Here is a 16,598-nt window from a genome sequence, read left to right as displayed (position 1 = left end):
CCTTACTAGCCCCTGCTAAGGCTTCCAAGGTGAAAGATCCAGGTCAGCAGTGTGATTTCTTATCACACCTGTTCTGCACCTCTCTTCAGGAAAGAAACACAGCTCTACTGTTATTAGAAAGTGACACAGACATGCTCCGAGAACCCACAGATTCCATCTGGACCTCCTTAGGAATTGAAAGATGTGGGAACTCCAAGGGGAGAGAAGTTGAAAAAAATTGCTCTTCACATGGCCAACACAGTGAACAGACAGTTTATTATTAGTTGATAAACCCCTCTCAGTACTAAAAACATGCATTCAAAGGGAAAGTGAGTGAGCTACACTTGAAACAGAAGCTCTCTTGCAAGTCAAACTCAGCATTTCCTCAAGTTCTTCCACCACTCTTTCAGCATGACTGCAGTCCCACTACAAGCTGAACAGTGACATCTTCAGTTGGGTGTTGTCAAAAATAGGCTTGGAGGACACAGTAAGGAACATGCACTGACAAGACTACCAAAGCTCTCATTCCGTAAATTCTCTAGCTGCTTCTGCACCAAGGGCTGCCTGTAGTCAGGAAACCCAGAAAGCTCTTTGAATGTTTCTTCTGATGCAAATCCAGACAGAACAGGGGAACAAGGTTTGAATGAATTACCTTTTGCACTCTTAATGGTCCTTTGCAGAACATGCTGCATGGCTGACACAGTCTTTTCACATGCCACCTGTATTAACATAATATATTCAGATTTTAGTAAAATTTCAGCTGACTAGTTTAATATTATTTCAAAACCGCTGCTATTAAGAGAAAAACATGACTGACAAGATGCAAACAAGATGACAACTATGTAATGTAGAGTTTGGGAAAAAAAATTTTAGACTCTCTTAATTCTCCCAAAACCAGTATCAGACACCATACACCCATATCAAGGACTGTATGTGCTTAAAGGAAAGAAACAGAAAAATAGATCCAATAAATGATTTTCAGTGCTTATTATGAAGTGAGGGTAAAAAATATAATTACAAGCATGCATGCAGTCTCACTCTCACTAGAGAGAACATTATCTTATTTGGCAAAATTACAAAATCCATGTAACTGAAATGTGATCATCCAAAGTTGTACAAGCTAAAATGTTTTGGCAAAAGGGGAATTCTGCTTTTTTATCTCTGAGGCAAGGGAAAAAAAACAGAACAGAAGAGTCTTTAAATAATGTCATAGATTAAAAGTAACTAAAAAAAGAAACATAATCTAAACTTGCAGAGAGACGAATAACTTCTCCCACACCTTCAAATTGTTTGGATGCTTATGTGTCCATGCCAAAAGCATAGCGGCAAACAAGTCTCCCGTTCCAACAAAGACAGCATCCACTTTAGGAGACTCCACTCGAATTCTTTGTGTCATCTTGGTACCATCTGCTTTAGCTACAACACAGATAGACAGTTAAGTAACAAATGCAGCAATGAATACAACAGCATTTACTATAATTTAAAAGCGAACACTAGATTTGAATTCCTTTCTTGTTTGGAACATAAAGATACGAAGGTGTAGTGTAAACTTTGTACCAGCTCTTTTAAAAGGTGCAGCCTTTCAAAACTTTGCCAAGTTGGGATAGCATTTACAATTTATATACTGTACGTACTTCACTTTAGAGGGAGCAGGTTGCTAGCACCTTTGTTTTCATGAAGGATTGATAACCACCTATTTCCATTTAGACAGCAGCAGCAGCTTGCTCAGGAAACTGCATCTTTATGGAGACTGCTGAATCCTAGATGGGGCATCCCAAACCATAACCCAGGGTATCTCTGGGTTGTATGGAGGCACAAGAGCAGCTGTAAACATCAGCAGAGCATATCTGATCCATGTACCATATTGTAATCACCACTGGAATGACCAGACTTATTCCAGACCTGGCATGTATTGAGTGCTAAGACCCAACTGATTCTTAGTGGAATCTGTTTTAAATATCAGACTTTTTCAGTCTCTCAGCACTCCAGAATGTGATGCACACATTTAGATCCCTTAGATGAACAAGAAAATGAGATCATATACCATCCCACATAACTATGCGCTTCTCATCCTGCAACAGTCCAAACACACAGTGAATCCTGGTGACGGTATAGAAGGGGATATAAAGAAGCAGCAGAAGGACATTTTACAACCTATCAGGGGAGGAACAATCTGCTAACAGGACAGCATAACTTTTAAAAAAAGCATTCAAAACATTCAGAGTTCCTGCTTTATACCACTATTGCATGTCAGGACCACTACTAGGGGCTTTAACAGCCCTGATCCACCTCACCTAGGACATCATCCACCCATGCACCTTCTGTCCACTTGCCCAAGAGCTGCACAGAAGCTCAGGCCCGGGCACAAGCATCCTTGCCTGAGCTATGTTGTCAGTGTACCTGTGTACAGCCCTGCCGTCCTGACTTACTGACTGGATCCTCCAGATAAATCTTGGATCTCTCTGTCTCACCTTTCTCCGATGATCACTGGACTGTCAGTGGGACCTGTCCTCCATCACCACCCCTGTTCTGCTCACCTTACTCAGATACTGTGCCCTGTTGGGGAGGGCAGTGCTCTGCCTGTGCTATGATCACACTCACCTCCCAGCTTGTCTCCCCTCATGGAGCAGCCCCATTCTTACCACTCTCTGATATTACTGTAGGAGAAGTTCACTTAAGAGTCTAAGCTCCTTCCATGCACTACAGATGGCTCGGATGAAACTACTTCTAAAAAGTAACTGAAAGCACAGGACAGGTTAAAAGAAAGCACAGTTTAACGAAGGAGTTCATGACTTACTTTTTCTGTGGCTTCCCAGAGCAATTAAGTAGTCATTTCCTAGAGGTGCCTGTAGATCTGAGCTTGTGATCACCACAGTCTCTGGTCCCATGGCATGGAGCATGTCCATTACCTTTCCATGTGCAAAAAGGCAGGAATCAGTGACTGCAATGTGTGTTGATTAAACCTTGCATCATTCACAGTACTGAGGATTTTTGACAAACACCTTATTTTGCCATCTTTTGTAAAGAGAAAAAACAGTTTCCGCTCAAAGAATTCACTTGAATTAGGGGAATTAATTTGAAATAGGGGAATCAAAACATCCGTATTTAAACGTACACACTTGTTAAAATATACAAGCATCTCTGGCTGTATTATCTTTGGATGCTCCTCTGAAAAGAATACTCTGTTTCAGCTGTGATCAGAATTTTTGTCTGCATCATGTTTTCAGAACATATTATGAAAAGAACAAGAGAACAAATATACAGGCACATGCACCTGAGCTGGCACCTTGAAACACTTGCTAGAAAGCCAAAAAATCTAGGTCGTGAGGTCTCATTTAGCTAGTACTTTAAGAGTTAGCAAAAATGAAGAGGTAAAGAGCTAAATCAGAGGTACAAGTGTGTCTCTCCCCATCATCTTTTCTCATTCTGTTTCAAACCCCACATTACACCTGTAAATTATGTACTTTCGCAGGTGTATTTCCACTCTGTGTGTTCCTCACAAACTCATTAATATTCTACTTCTGACATCACAACTGGTTGCTACAGAAGTGATTTTGATTTCACAGAAGAAAGAATGTTTTCAATAATTAATTTAGCATTTAAAAAAAGATAAAATATTAATTCTTCCAGAAAAGTTTAACTAAAAATCCTCTCAGGCTAGCTATGACTCATGAGCAGCTGAATGATAAGGATTTATTTCTGCTATTTTTTAATTGTCTACTGCTTTTATTTCTTGTCTAAGCCTCCAAGTTTCTTCAACTGTCAGAATTCTTTGCACAGATATTGGCTGTGTCTGTGATTTCTTATCTCAGTTTAAAACTGAGTTTTAAAGAAGCAGTAAATCTACCAGCATACGCTGACATAATCAACCTGTGAAGTAATATTAAACTCAATTTCACTTCTCAGACACAATTCACCATGACCTAATCACCAGTATTTCTAGTTGTAGGACAGCCCTTTCTACACTAATATTACATCATATTTATCTATGTTAGAAGACTATACTGTTGTCACTAGTCTTGCTAAAGAAATGAATGAAAGCATGTCACTGTGGAAATCGATGCCAGAATTCCGACTGTCTCCCAAGGGGACAAATTCCAGCATGGATTATTACTCAGAGGGATAGACCTATACATGACATGTAGCCAGGGACACAGACAGATTAAAATATAATAACCTGCAAGCAACTATTTTTAAAATGTTTCCCTTCCTAAATATAATTCCATCTCTATAGAAGAGGTTTTTTTTAAAACCCATCACAAATAAGAGCTATCACATGAATCAGACAGACTATCAGAAAACTAACTTGTAAAATTGTTCAGCACATGCAACTTGTGTTTGCAGCTGAAATTTGCAAACCTAAAACTAATGGCTGCTCAGCTAATAGTGTCATTCTCAAGACTGTGGTTCAAGACTGGTGAGGATGAGAATAGAAGAACTGAGTTGTAGTTAGCGGCTAGTGGCATGAAGTACAGTTCATCACCCTTGTCCAGCACAGTGGGGTAATGTAAAACTGGGGTGTGGGGGGAAATTAAAAGAGCTGAGATCTTTGGAGCTGCTTCCTGCTGTGAAGAAATGGTAATCAACCCATGTTGCATGACGTTGCTGGACGGAAAAAACAACAAACACTTGGGCTGACAGACCCCAGCTACTCTCCAGGGTGCCACTACAGCTACTGTTTGTTTAAAGATTTTGGGTTCCTTTGAAGTTCAAAGCCAAACTGGAAGAAATAACATCAGTCCATTATCAAAGCACTTGACTAGTCAACAAAACAAATTGCTCAGCCCTTCTCAAGACACCAGTAAAACCATATTCCTATTTTGTCCTTCATCACCAAGCCCTGCAACTTTTTATTTTCTTCAGGTTGTGTAAAAGGGTAAATCCTTATCCCTCAATGCAGTATATTTGTGGACCATCTATCATCTCTGTATGGTGATGACAGCAGCTATCAATGCTGTGGATTTGTCTGTCTTTCACCAGGAAGTACCCGAAGGCCATCACTCCCAGTCTGGTTTCTCATCTATGCAATCTGTCCTTTTGCAACCAAGGTCTCATCCCCTTTGAATCAATTTAAGGAAGAGAAACAGAGCACCAGCAAACGCTGTCAGGAAGAGATTCAGAGTGTATTCAAGCAATGTTTGCAAGAGTTTGCTAGCAAGCTCTCTTCCTTGAAAACAGTCTGTGGGAGAATGAGAAACGGCTATCCTAACACTCAGCATAGTTGCTGCACGACTCACATGTGGACAGCAGAGGGAGCGACTCATGCAGGTTTCTAATGCCCAGGGTCACCCAGGGTTTTCAGCCCAAACAAGTGCATTTCCACAGCGCTGACAGCGTGTGGTTACTTGCCGTGTGTGCTGCTGCTACCCTTCTTACACTGCAGGAAACCAAGCTCACAGAGATCTACTCATTACCACTGCAATGCCTTTATCTGTAGTTCTTTCGGGAAGTTTCTTCAGAAGTCTGACATTAGAACAGAAAGTGTTTTGTGTCTGGAGTGAACAAGCTTTAATGATTAATGGAGAGAAAGGACAGAGGCCAAAGTGACTTCAAGGTTAAAGGCAAACGGCAAACTGCAGAACTGCAGGCAGAAATACAGAAAGAGATCTTCCACATCTTACCCCTTGCCTACTTACCTCTAAAGCTTCTTTTTCTGTGTGAATCTTCCTGCCTGTAAGTAACCTGAGAATGAAACAGAAATCTTAAAAGAGCACAAGTTCTCCATGCAATGACTGCTTTGTTTATACTTTGAAAGGAGGAAAGCTCGGACTGCACCATACAGGCCTAAACGGTTTGTAGCTACATGGTCTGCCATACCAGACTGCTGACTTTAAAAGTTACACAGATACACAGTGCTTCTGAAGCACACTCACACCAGTCCTAACCTGCCTCCTGTAAAGATCTCTGTATCATAAAATTCTCTCACAAGTCTCTATCTCCCACGTAGCTGCTCCCTCCCCTTAGGGGTATAGCCTGCGATGTATCACAACAGGTAATGTCCTGACCAAAGAGTCACAGCTATGTAGACAGGATGGGCAGGAGGCATTTAAATTCTTAACTCCTATGAGATGTTGCCATGGTGGTATTTCTGAATTTAATTTTGGGGGGTTGAGTCAAACTATTTCAGTTTTGCTATTCTGACATATAATAAAAATTTTCCTAGGAATGGGTAAGGACAGGGAAGGGAAGAGAGGTATTTTTTCAACCTGTCCTAGATACAGGCCTCTGGAGATAAGAAGATATAATCCTGAAAATGAGAGACTGGAGAAAAGAAGAGAAATCTCTTCCTCACGTAACTCCCATATTTTTTATTGGTTTCAATATGGAACAGTTGGAGGTTTGCTGAAAAACACCACTTGAAAGTAACAGCTAAAAACCAAAACCCAACACACACATAATATGGCAATGTACTGAGACAAATATAAGAATGGGTATCAGTCTTCCCTGCTTTTATCCCCAAGTTTATTTGGCTATAAAAGGAAATAAGTACTTACTCAGCTTCAAACTGGTTAGGAGTAATTATATCAGCAACAGGTACAACTTTGTCCCTGTAGACTGGGAGGAGATCCTTGGGCACATACTACAGGAGAAGAAACAGTATCAAATGTTGTCAACAGCATCTGAGATGTGGGACTGTAACTCTCCTTCCCTCAACCACCATTCATGCTGTCACCAAGTAACCTGACAGCCCCCAGTGTACTGCTCTGCAGCAGAAACTGAAGTGGCAGTGCACCCTCCAGCTGCTGCCAGTACACCCAACAGCCCTTCCTTCACTGGAGGCGATAGGAAGCACCGCCAAGCAGACAGGCCTAAACTGGCAGCATTAAAAGGAAGTGGTGCCTGGATGACAAACTTTGGGGTTCCCTCTCACCAAGGTGACTCAGCAGCATGAGGAAATACAGTGTCCCAACATGGAGAAGACATTCTCATGTCCTTACCTCCAAAATGAACTACTTTGTTCTTGTACTGACAGTACAGAGACCCTTTGCTACGGCAGTGTGTGCCCACATTGATTGTGTTGCATTGTGGGGCTTAGGAACAAGCAACATCTGTGCTATGCATTATTTCACCCCCTTCTTTCAGTGCAGTACTTCTAGAGTGTGCTGTACATCAGTATGTGTGAACAGGAATCAGATTTGTAATTTGTTCAGTACAACTTAATTTATAAAGTACTTCTGATAAAGACATTAAAAATATTTTGCTTGTGTTGCACCCAGGTCTAGCAAAACACCAGCATACTTTGCTGCCTGCAGAATCAGTTCTTCAAGTAATAAGGGCCAATGCTTCCCTTTCTGCCTGTCTGTTCCATCTCTACCCCATCTTCATTAGCTAAATACGGCCCATCAGCAAAGGGAGATTGGTTGTCTAAGCAGGTGACATACACTAAGACATAACAGGAGCCCACCAGCCTGTATGTTCTTCAGACTCAAAGATGAAAAGCATCAGCTGTTTTGGCACACACTGGAACTCAGCCAGGAGTGCAGGTTAGATGGGTACAGGGGTCATCTCACCTTCTCCAGTCCTGCTGTAACTCAGCTTAACAAAATCTTTAATAAGAGTTCATTGTTTACCAGTGTCGATATTCTTTGGCAGATCCCCATTTACTAAATCAGGATTAACACCCCCTTTTGTCCATGTTTTATCTTCTCAGTCTCATATGCTATGCAAGGGCAGTGTGCATATATACATGTGCCAATGTGTCACTGTCTCCCATTCCAACTGTATCAACCACAGGTACAACCCCACCACAGCGCTGACCACTAGGTGCTACCAGAACACCCGTCATACTGATACTGAGCTTACTCATGCAGCCACTGTGCAGAGGTGATGTCACAGGGACCCTGCCTTTAGACAGAAATGCAAGACTAGGTCACATCTAAACCAAAGCATTTTAAATAATGACTTCATTACTTCTTATGACAGGAATGAGTGGTGGGTTGCATGTTAAATATTCTCCTCTTCCTCCATCTACCTTATCTTCCACCCAGAAGACATAAGATAGGCCCATGGTTTATGCCCTCTCCCAAGAGCTAAAGCTTTGCAAGGTGACTCTAGATCTGCTAGATCTCTGCCTCGTTAGAAAACGCCAAGGACAATAAATATTGCAATAGACATAAAATGAAAGAACAGAACACAAAAGCAATGGCAAATTTATTATTAAGTGCCACTTCATGTGATACTCTATGAGCAGGTAAACTGTAATAAGGTACAAGGACAAAGAGGAATACATAGTGCATGACTAGCTAAGGCAGAAGAACACATAAAATATATTATTGCTGTTGTCTTCCCACATTGTATTTTTACTGAAATTATTTTTTAGTTTTGATCAAAAAGGAATGTTTCTTTGTCAGTATGCAGTCTTGCATTGGCACACAGACCTTTCTGTCACTGATCCAATGCCTAACAGCTGTTGGATCTCACACGAAATAAGTTATCTTCATTTAGGTTCAAGTGGTATGTCAATTCACACAATCACTGACAATGCCAGCCAGGCTACCAGCCAAAACAGAGCTCTTCACAGAAGATGAGGGAACTCCAGCAAGACAAGGAGGGGGAGCAGGGGAATATTTTCCTGCGGACAGGGTCTGTATTCCACCTGTTGTCTCAGCAGAGAGTTAGAAATAATCCCAGGGCTATGCAGCCATCATTCTTCCAGATACTAAACGTACTCAAATACAGGAAATTAAAGTACAAACTTGATGCTGGGATCCAAAGCAATGCTTAGGTAAAGTAGCTTAGTTCTGGTGTTTAAATAAAAATTAATAAATCTTTATACATGTTTATACAGCAAATATTCACTACACAGAGAGTTCAAACAGGTAAATACTAACCATAGAACCTTCTCCATTCCATTTGTCACCCATCACTGGATCACATACTGTAACAGAATAAATCTAGCTTTAGAAATGGGGTACAGTTATAGAGACCCTGTTGGGAGGGAAAAGTTTTAGGTAACAGTAGTGGCTATGTAACAGCACTGAGCACCTAATAGCTTATATACTCACAGCTCTTGCAGCACACTCAACCTGAAATTTATAACTGGTGGCTGCCAATTCTGAAACACCTTAAACAATTGCCAGAGGGTTGTAGTCACCCTCTCCTACCTGCTTCCACGTTGTTATGTCTGAAGGTGATGAGGATGAGAGGGTCTGACTGCTGGGAGTAAAGGGGCTTTTGTTATGGAAAATGCAGAGAGCCCTCCCCTTCACTCCCCAACCCAAAACTCTGGAATAGTAGTATGGTGGGGAAGAAACACAGGAGAAGCTAATAGCTGTGAAAAGAGTCCTATTTTTAATTTAGCATAAAAAGATATATGCCAAACGTACACATCAAAATGCTGTGTGTACACATTAAAAAAATTATGTGTATTATAATGAAACAAGAGGAATATCCATGCCAAAGTACACAAACTCATACTTGGTGTAATAATATTAACACACATTTGGCACAGGTTCTGAATCATCAGCAGTATTGCCAACATATTCCAAGTGCCCTCAGCTAGTTTCAAAGCGATGATGGAAACAGCCTAGCCTTGTACTTTAAAAAGGAACGTTGCTCATTGTATTAGAAGAGCTTTTAGCAAGACAAAAAAGAAATACAAATCCAAAGGTATCAAATCAAAGTCCAATCACTATTTAAGGAAGTTTCTATGAGTAAAAATAGGGTAATTTGATTTACATTTTAAAAGTATTTTCCTTACATTATAATGTATTTATTAAATATAAAGGATCTTAGAAGACTAGCTGTGTTCTCACCATCTGACCACTTCCTTCCTGTTCTGTACAGCTAGATGTTTCTTTCTGCTCCTACTCCAAGAGTTCTTAGCTTTCACCTACTAGTACAAGGCTCTGGAGATCCTGACAATGCAACAGTGTTAATAAAAGCTAAAAAGCAACAAAACCTGAGCTCATGACGACATCTCTGCTCTATTTTTCTAAATGAGAACTGTGCTTTGTTAATTTTAAGTCCGATCTCACGCTCTGCATTATTACACCTTGCAAATCCTGTGAACCATTCCAGGTGTTTCCTGACCACACAGTTTACTGAACCTGAAGATGACAGGCTCAAACCATCATTCAGAGTTTTTTATCCCACTAAATCCCCACTGATTTTGCCCTGTCACTCTAAACGTTTTGCTGAATTCAAGCCTACACTGGTTATGTTCAAAAGTCCTGAAACACTCCAAGTCAGGAAAGAAAGAAGAGAATCTTTTCTCACAGATTTAAGCCTGACATAACACATTAATGACAGCAGTTGCTAGAGTCTGTTGCTCTTTCAGTGCTCCTAGGTAGTCTTAGCAGAGGGCACCAGAGTTAAAAAAGCCTTGGAGTTTAAGCTAAATTGTGAAGCTTGTAAGGCACAGTAAGACACTTCTGGGATGTAATACAAAACCATGGCAGGGCAACATGGAGAGTCTATCATGCTTTTGACCGACCTGGAAATCAAGGAGAGGCTTCTGCTATCAGTACTTCCAGCCTATGTCTCTCAACTACGAACAGCAGCAGCCAGCTGGGATTTTACAAAGCTTTCTTTGATACAGAGAATCAGTCCTCAAGGTACATTCTCCTTTGCATAGCATAAGACAAGAAACATACTGAAAGGCATAAAATCAGAAAAGTAAAAAACCAACTCCCTCAACACTTAAGAAATGCTGAAATGAAACTACACTGGAGCCTCAGCTGGTTCAGGCCAGATCAGAGCACAAAGTGGTTGTGAAATGCTGGGTAACATCAGAATTGCATTTTTATTCTGAAACGTGAAAATGAAGGGCGTATACAGTGATAAAGCAGAAAGAATTATAATACACATCCTTACCATACACTAGGTTAGAATTCTGTTGCTTCAACTCCTGAACAATATCCACCACCATTGCAAGAAATGATGTGTCTCTTGTATACCCTTTGGGAAAAAAAAAAGCCACTTTTGATGTCTTATTTTCATGAACACCTTTTTTTTTTTTGATAGGAAGGCAACATACTTCTCGTTCTTTGGAACAATGCATTTTTAGAAAAGGCATTTTAGTATTTCATTCAGGAATAATAGGTGGAAGACGTATTCAGACAGTGCTTGCACAACAACAAATATAACCTTAAAAATCCATTTACTAAGTATGTTATACATGAAGGGCTCATACAACTTCAAAATGTTTCAACACAGATATAAAAAAAAAAAATCAGGCTGAAAGGAAAAAACATTCCTTTTCTTCAAAAGAGCAGTTTGAATCAGTACTATTATTCATGTAGTAAATCAGAAATTTTAAATTCCATATACTTTTCTTGTACTCTGGTTTGAAGCAGGTTTTTTTGTTATCATTAATGTTGGTGCTGATATAGTCCAACACATTACTGCAATGGAAAATTAATCTTGAATATTTTAAAGCAATGGCCAATATGCCAACAAAATTCCTATTTTTAGGCTTAGCAGTGAAATAAGCTGGAAATAAGTTTTATTATCTCTCAAGGTCCTAATCACAATGTTAACACCACAATATTCTTATTCAATCGTTAATTTCTTTATTTTATCAAAGAATATGTTCCTTTATATATTTATTCTATGTATTAACTTTATTTACAACATTTATTAATTAATAATTTGATTTTCATTTATTTTAGTTCATTTAATAGTATTATTTTTAGCAAGGTAGCTTCTTCAAACCTTCAGCTTGGAAATGACCACTCTACTAAAATGTTTAAAAATACATTTTGGAGATTTTTTTTTTAAACTCACGAAATTGATCAATTCTTACATGTTGCAGAAAAATGGAAAAAGCTTCCAAGATTTTTGGCAAAAAAATGCTTTGTCTTATGTCTATGAAATGCTGCTAATCAGTCAAAAAAGTCAAATATTTTTGTTTAAAATGACCTGTGAAGGTAGACTGGCTGAAAAAAAATACAGAGTATGATTAACTTTATTGACAGAGGTATTTCAAAAAAACTTACACTGAACTGGAGTTTATCTTTTACCTTGAGTGTTTACTGTAAATGAAAAAAGTATACGGAGATCTACAAGTAACTACCATTCACAAAAGTTAACGGTTATTTTGTATAATCAGCCTAAAGATAATCACCTCCACCTCAGCCAAGATATCTACAGTCATCAAACATACAATTACAGTCAAATCCCATCTGCTGACAAATCAATTTGTTTTCAGTGTTTGAATCTATCCAGGTTGTTGGAGGTACAAAGTAAAGTTGTGCACTATAGCGGATCGCTGTTTCTGTTTGAAGATAAAAATCCGTCTTTTGGCCCTGAATGAAAAAACCTGAATTTTAGGTTCAGCCACAACACAACTGAACACTGAAACACTAAGAGTATTATTAGATCTTAAGAAACTAGTGACATTTTACCCATGCCTTCTTTTTGTCCATACTGAAAATGGCTACACTGAAACATATTTTTAAACAAACATGACCACACTGTCCCATCTACCCACAAATCCTATTTTAAAATTCGTATTAATAGATATTGCTTTTTTTTCTCCAAAATTTCTTTTTGCTGAAGATTTCTATTTTTCCTTCTACCATTTTTAATGTCTTACGTCCATTTTGCCAGTACAAGACAGTGATGGGAAAGGAGTTGGGGTCTCTTCCAAGAGTCAAAAGTAAATAAAAAAGGAACATTTCAGCTAAAAGACTACTCAAATATTATTTACAAATTTGCATACTAACATCTCCTAAAAATTCCTACAATACAGCGTGTTTTTCCTGGAAATGTCCTCTCTGTGAGTTCTTTCAAAGAAACAAAGGGTGTTTGTCTATTTCTCAATCACAAAGAATCCATTTATGCTGAAATTAATTTCTTAACCTTAGTTCAGTCTATTTTCTATTTAGTCTCCTTTACGTTGGAGATATTCCCTGAAAAAGAACTGACAGCAACTCTTCAGACATGCCGCACCCTTCAAGCCAGAATGACTGCTTTGGGGTTATAATCCATACCCTTAAAGTCTCCAGTTTTCCCTGTGTATAAAGCACTTTCCTACATGTGGAAACCATGAAATCAGTCAAATCTGGCGATATATCTCTGTTTACCTTTAAAAAATGACTGCTCACTGCTATAAAAAATTGATAATGTAATCTAAACCAGAAGCATAGCTCTTACAGAGGTGAAACCCAACTGGCAATCTACATTTGAGAAGCAGGAATTGGATGAGAAGTCGTTTTTAACAAAAATTGCACATAGCATCTATCCTTTCTATAAAGCACTACAAAGCATTCTACAAGAAGTTCTCTTTGCTTATATTTATAAACACTTTGCACCTAGTGGCAAGCAAAGGAAAACACTGCACAGTCATTATGTCCTGCAGAACTGTATCACTCAGAGGACCTACATAGTAACAAAGAGAGTGAAAAATCAAGAGAGATGACAGAGTCAAAACCAAAATCCAACCCTGCTTATACTTTGCTCTGTATCCCAAGCACTATCCCTTAAAGATCAATTAGGAGAAACAATGACTGATAACTGTATATCAAATCATGCTATAGTACTGCAGTGTCAGTAGTGGAAATTTAGGAGAAAGGGTTAAACTCATGTCTTCATAATAAATTTAAAAATAATACTCAGACATGCCTCATGGTTTTTTCAGTAGAGGCACTCCCAAATGTTAATTAAGACTGTACAAGACTGGCCTATACAAGTCTGTAAACTATACAAGAGGATCAATTTACTCACCCAATTAAAACTTTCAGGCTGGAGAACACTGGCTGTTTCAAATTAAACAGCGTGAGCAGTTGAGACTATAATATACAGATGTTATTGCAGGAGGAATCAAAGGATGGAAAATGTTTGGTTTGCAATAAGGAAGGACATGGTTTTTACTTCTTTACATCTCATGGGAACTCCAAGGAACAAGTTCTTACCTGTGAGTACATAATCATACCGGTTGACCTTGTTCAGCTTAAGTCCTTCATACAGTTCATGAAGTTCATCTGAATTTAACACCTGACCCTTCCAGTGGGCATAACCTGCAAAGTAAATACCAGACAATTTTTCAAGAGCTAGATTTTTTTATTCAGGATCACACAGATTATACACTTGGAGGGACTGTATCAGGTATAAGCACCAGAAAGCATTTCCACCTTCTCTTCTGCAAAACACTGTTGCCGAATTAAAGCTGCTGTCAGCAGAACAGTTAACATGCTCAACAACTTCTTAGCACCTCTGTTTCCCAAAGGAACTAGAGTGACTACACAGGAGTCTGAGACTGTCCATGTATCAGCAAATTGAGCAGAGCACACACAAGCTCCTGCAAGTTTTCCCATGGAGCCTATACAACCATCCCTTTCCTGTGCGGAGGGGGACAAACGTGTTTTAGACTTCACTGGAAGAGGGAGTCAGTATAATCTATTTTTGTTATTTTATACTATAAAAAAAAAAAGAAAAAGAGAAGGATTGACAGCTAGATGACAAGCTTAAACAGGCTTGTGGATCTGTCTAGACACAGGCATGCAGCACTGCTGCACCCATCAGATACAGCGTTCACTGAGACATGCATGTAACAAAGAGTGAGCATAGCAGAACATTGTCATGGATTCTCTTTAAACATACAACATCATCTGACAGATTTTCTTCCAAAAATAGCACAGTTTTAACGCTGAGGATCCTGGAGGAGGCAAATGAGTATCAGAAAGACACTATAAACAGACAAATAAAATCCATACACTCTTATCCTTGAATGATCTCTAAGAACTACAAGCCAATATTCTTATTCTGAGAGGCGGATGGAAGGTGAAGTTACTTGGGAGAAGTTGAACTGATTTCAGCAAACAGTGGACCAAGCTTCATGGCAGCCAATTCCAAGGGGGCAAAAAAAAAAATTTAAAATAATCTTCCTTGACAGACTCAAAACATTTGTTCAAAAATGTAAATGCACTTTGCACCTTTGACATCAAAGCCTGCCCATCTAGATGACAGCCATCACTCCCTTGTATGTAAGAATGGGGCTTCCTCCAGGATATTAGATGAAGCACACACAATTTAACTCTTCCAACCTCCATGAATTCAGAGTTTGTTAAAAAGCTTCTTTTTATTAACTGGAATTAGGAAAAGCAAAAAGTTAAATGAGGAATCTTCTTCCACACCACTCCCATGTCAAGACAATGGTATTTTGTTTGTTTTAACTCCTGCTCTTGGAGTTAGAAAATTCTGTGATAAAAGCTGTTGGTTTGATTATCACTCTAAACTGTGTTATTGGAGTAACTGCCAAAAGGTGCCTAGAGCCTAGGATAAGCACATTTTTCAGTTTTCCTTTTTATGAATGCAAATACACCCACAGTAGGGTGAGCAGATGGATCATTTTGTTCTCTTCAGCTCACAAAGGCCTAGCCTCTAAAACACGACTCGCTGCCAGCTGGCTGGGGGACTGACTCATATCAGGCACTACAATTCTCTCCCTAGCAAATGCTTTTTAAGAAGTATCTGTGAAGAAATGGACAAAGTGAGGGATTCCCGTATGTTAGGGCTGTTCCATTGCAGAACATAGAGATATTCAAAATGGCAATGCCTAACACATGGGCATACGTCTAGCCCCAAATATACAAGAAACCCTCGACTACAAGCAGTCGGCTTATTTAGCACATAGGCAGATGTTTCTTCTGTCACATCTGCAGCTTCAGAGAGAAATAATCTGCCCTCTTCTCTTCCCCAAATCTCTACTTCTATTAGCACTGTAAAGCCAGCCCATACAGCGACACAACTGAGTCCTTTTTATGCCATTGTGTCCATCAATGGAACAGAGTGCAGTTTTCATCCAGAATCAAGGTCAGGTGGCAAAAGAGCAGTCATTCACCTTACGCACTGCCATAAAAATAACTATGAGAGATTGTCCAAGCACTCTAGATACTCTCAGAAGCAATTCCTCCAGAGGGACCCTGCACATTCACTGTTTAACTGTGCGTTCACCTTTCTATGTCAAACAGTCAATGTGCAGGGTCTGTGTCACACTGACCCTCCAACTGAGGGAGGGAAGTAAGTACAGAAACAAAATGTTAGGTAGCAGCCCAGCTTAGCTCAGGAATTGATAAATTACCCACATGGGGCAGGGGCATTGTCTGAACTCTGTAGCAGTTACTTCCAAGCATATCTAGAGTATCCTTTTTTGCTACCTGTTAATACATGTAATATAACCTAAAGTCTAATCACACTGGAATAAATGCTGGAGGAAAAACAAAGCCCTAGGGAAGCTCTCGGGGAAGCCCCAGCTATTCAGGCAGAAGAAAAAGGGCAATGCTTTCACTGGATCTGCAGAGAACTGTGATTTCACTAGGAGTTGAATTATGTTCAAGTAAGAAGAAACAAACAAAATCAAAACTGGCAGCAAGATGGAAACCACCCTAAGCTCTCTCCCCAGGGTAACTTCGTGTAACACGATGAACACGGAGCAAATCCCATGACCCTGCATTTATCCTACTCTTCTGGTAGAATATACAACCAAAAAGCAGCTTCTGTAGAGGGACAGGAGAAAAAGCCAGTTACTCATGTTCAAAAGGGGTTTCACTAACTGAAGGATGGACACCTTGGGGTCCCAGGAAGAGGGAGGGGAACTACTTTGAATGGTAAAAGACAAAAAATCCAGATAGATACTGTGTGGTCAAAACACTGCTGAATAGCCCTCATCCCAAAGC

At 39.5% G+C, this 16,598-nt stretch overlaps 1 protein-coding gene across 3 annotated transcripts in view; it reads right to left on the bottom strand.

Moving 5' to 3' along the window:
* PDXK (pyridoxal kinase) overlaps nt 1–16,598 on the bottom strand; it is a 53,786-nt gene that overhangs the window by 10,367 nt on the left and 26,821 nt on the right. The window contains exons 3-11 of one of the 3 annotated variants that reach the window (XM_074814469.1): nt 13,836–13,940; nt 10,795–10,878; nt 8,811–8,857; nt 6,474–6,559; nt 5,616–5,661; nt 2,777–2,888; nt 1,259–1,395; nt 632–698; nt 237–412 (exon numbers count right to left, since the gene is read on the bottom strand). In XM_074814469.1, coding sequence (XP_074670570.1) covers nt 354–412; nt 632–698; nt 1,259–1,395; nt 2,777–2,888; nt 5,616–5,661; nt 6,474–6,559; nt 8,811–8,857; nt 10,795–10,878; nt 13,836–13,940 — 743 coding nt within the window. In that variant the 3' untranslated portion in view covers nt 237–353. Of the gene's footprint in view, nt 1–236; nt 544–631; nt 699–1,258; nt 1,396–2,776; nt 2,889–5,615; nt 5,662–6,473; nt 6,560–8,810; nt 8,858–10,794; nt 10,879–13,835; nt 13,941–16,598 lie in introns of those variants that run through there. The other 2 variants (XM_074814470.1, XM_074814468.1) reach the window with 2 other exon arrangements.

This window comes from Strix aluco, chromosome 2, assembly GCF_031877795.1.
Source record: "Strix aluco isolate bStrAlu1 chromosome 2, bStrAlu1.hap1, whole genome shotgun sequence".
Classification (NCBI taxonomy): Eukaryota; Metazoa; Chordata; class Aves; order Strigiformes; family Strigidae; genus Strix; species Strix aluco.
The sequence above is the reverse complement of the archived record's forward strand: the minus strand, read 5'-3'. Positions and strand labels throughout refer to the sequence as shown.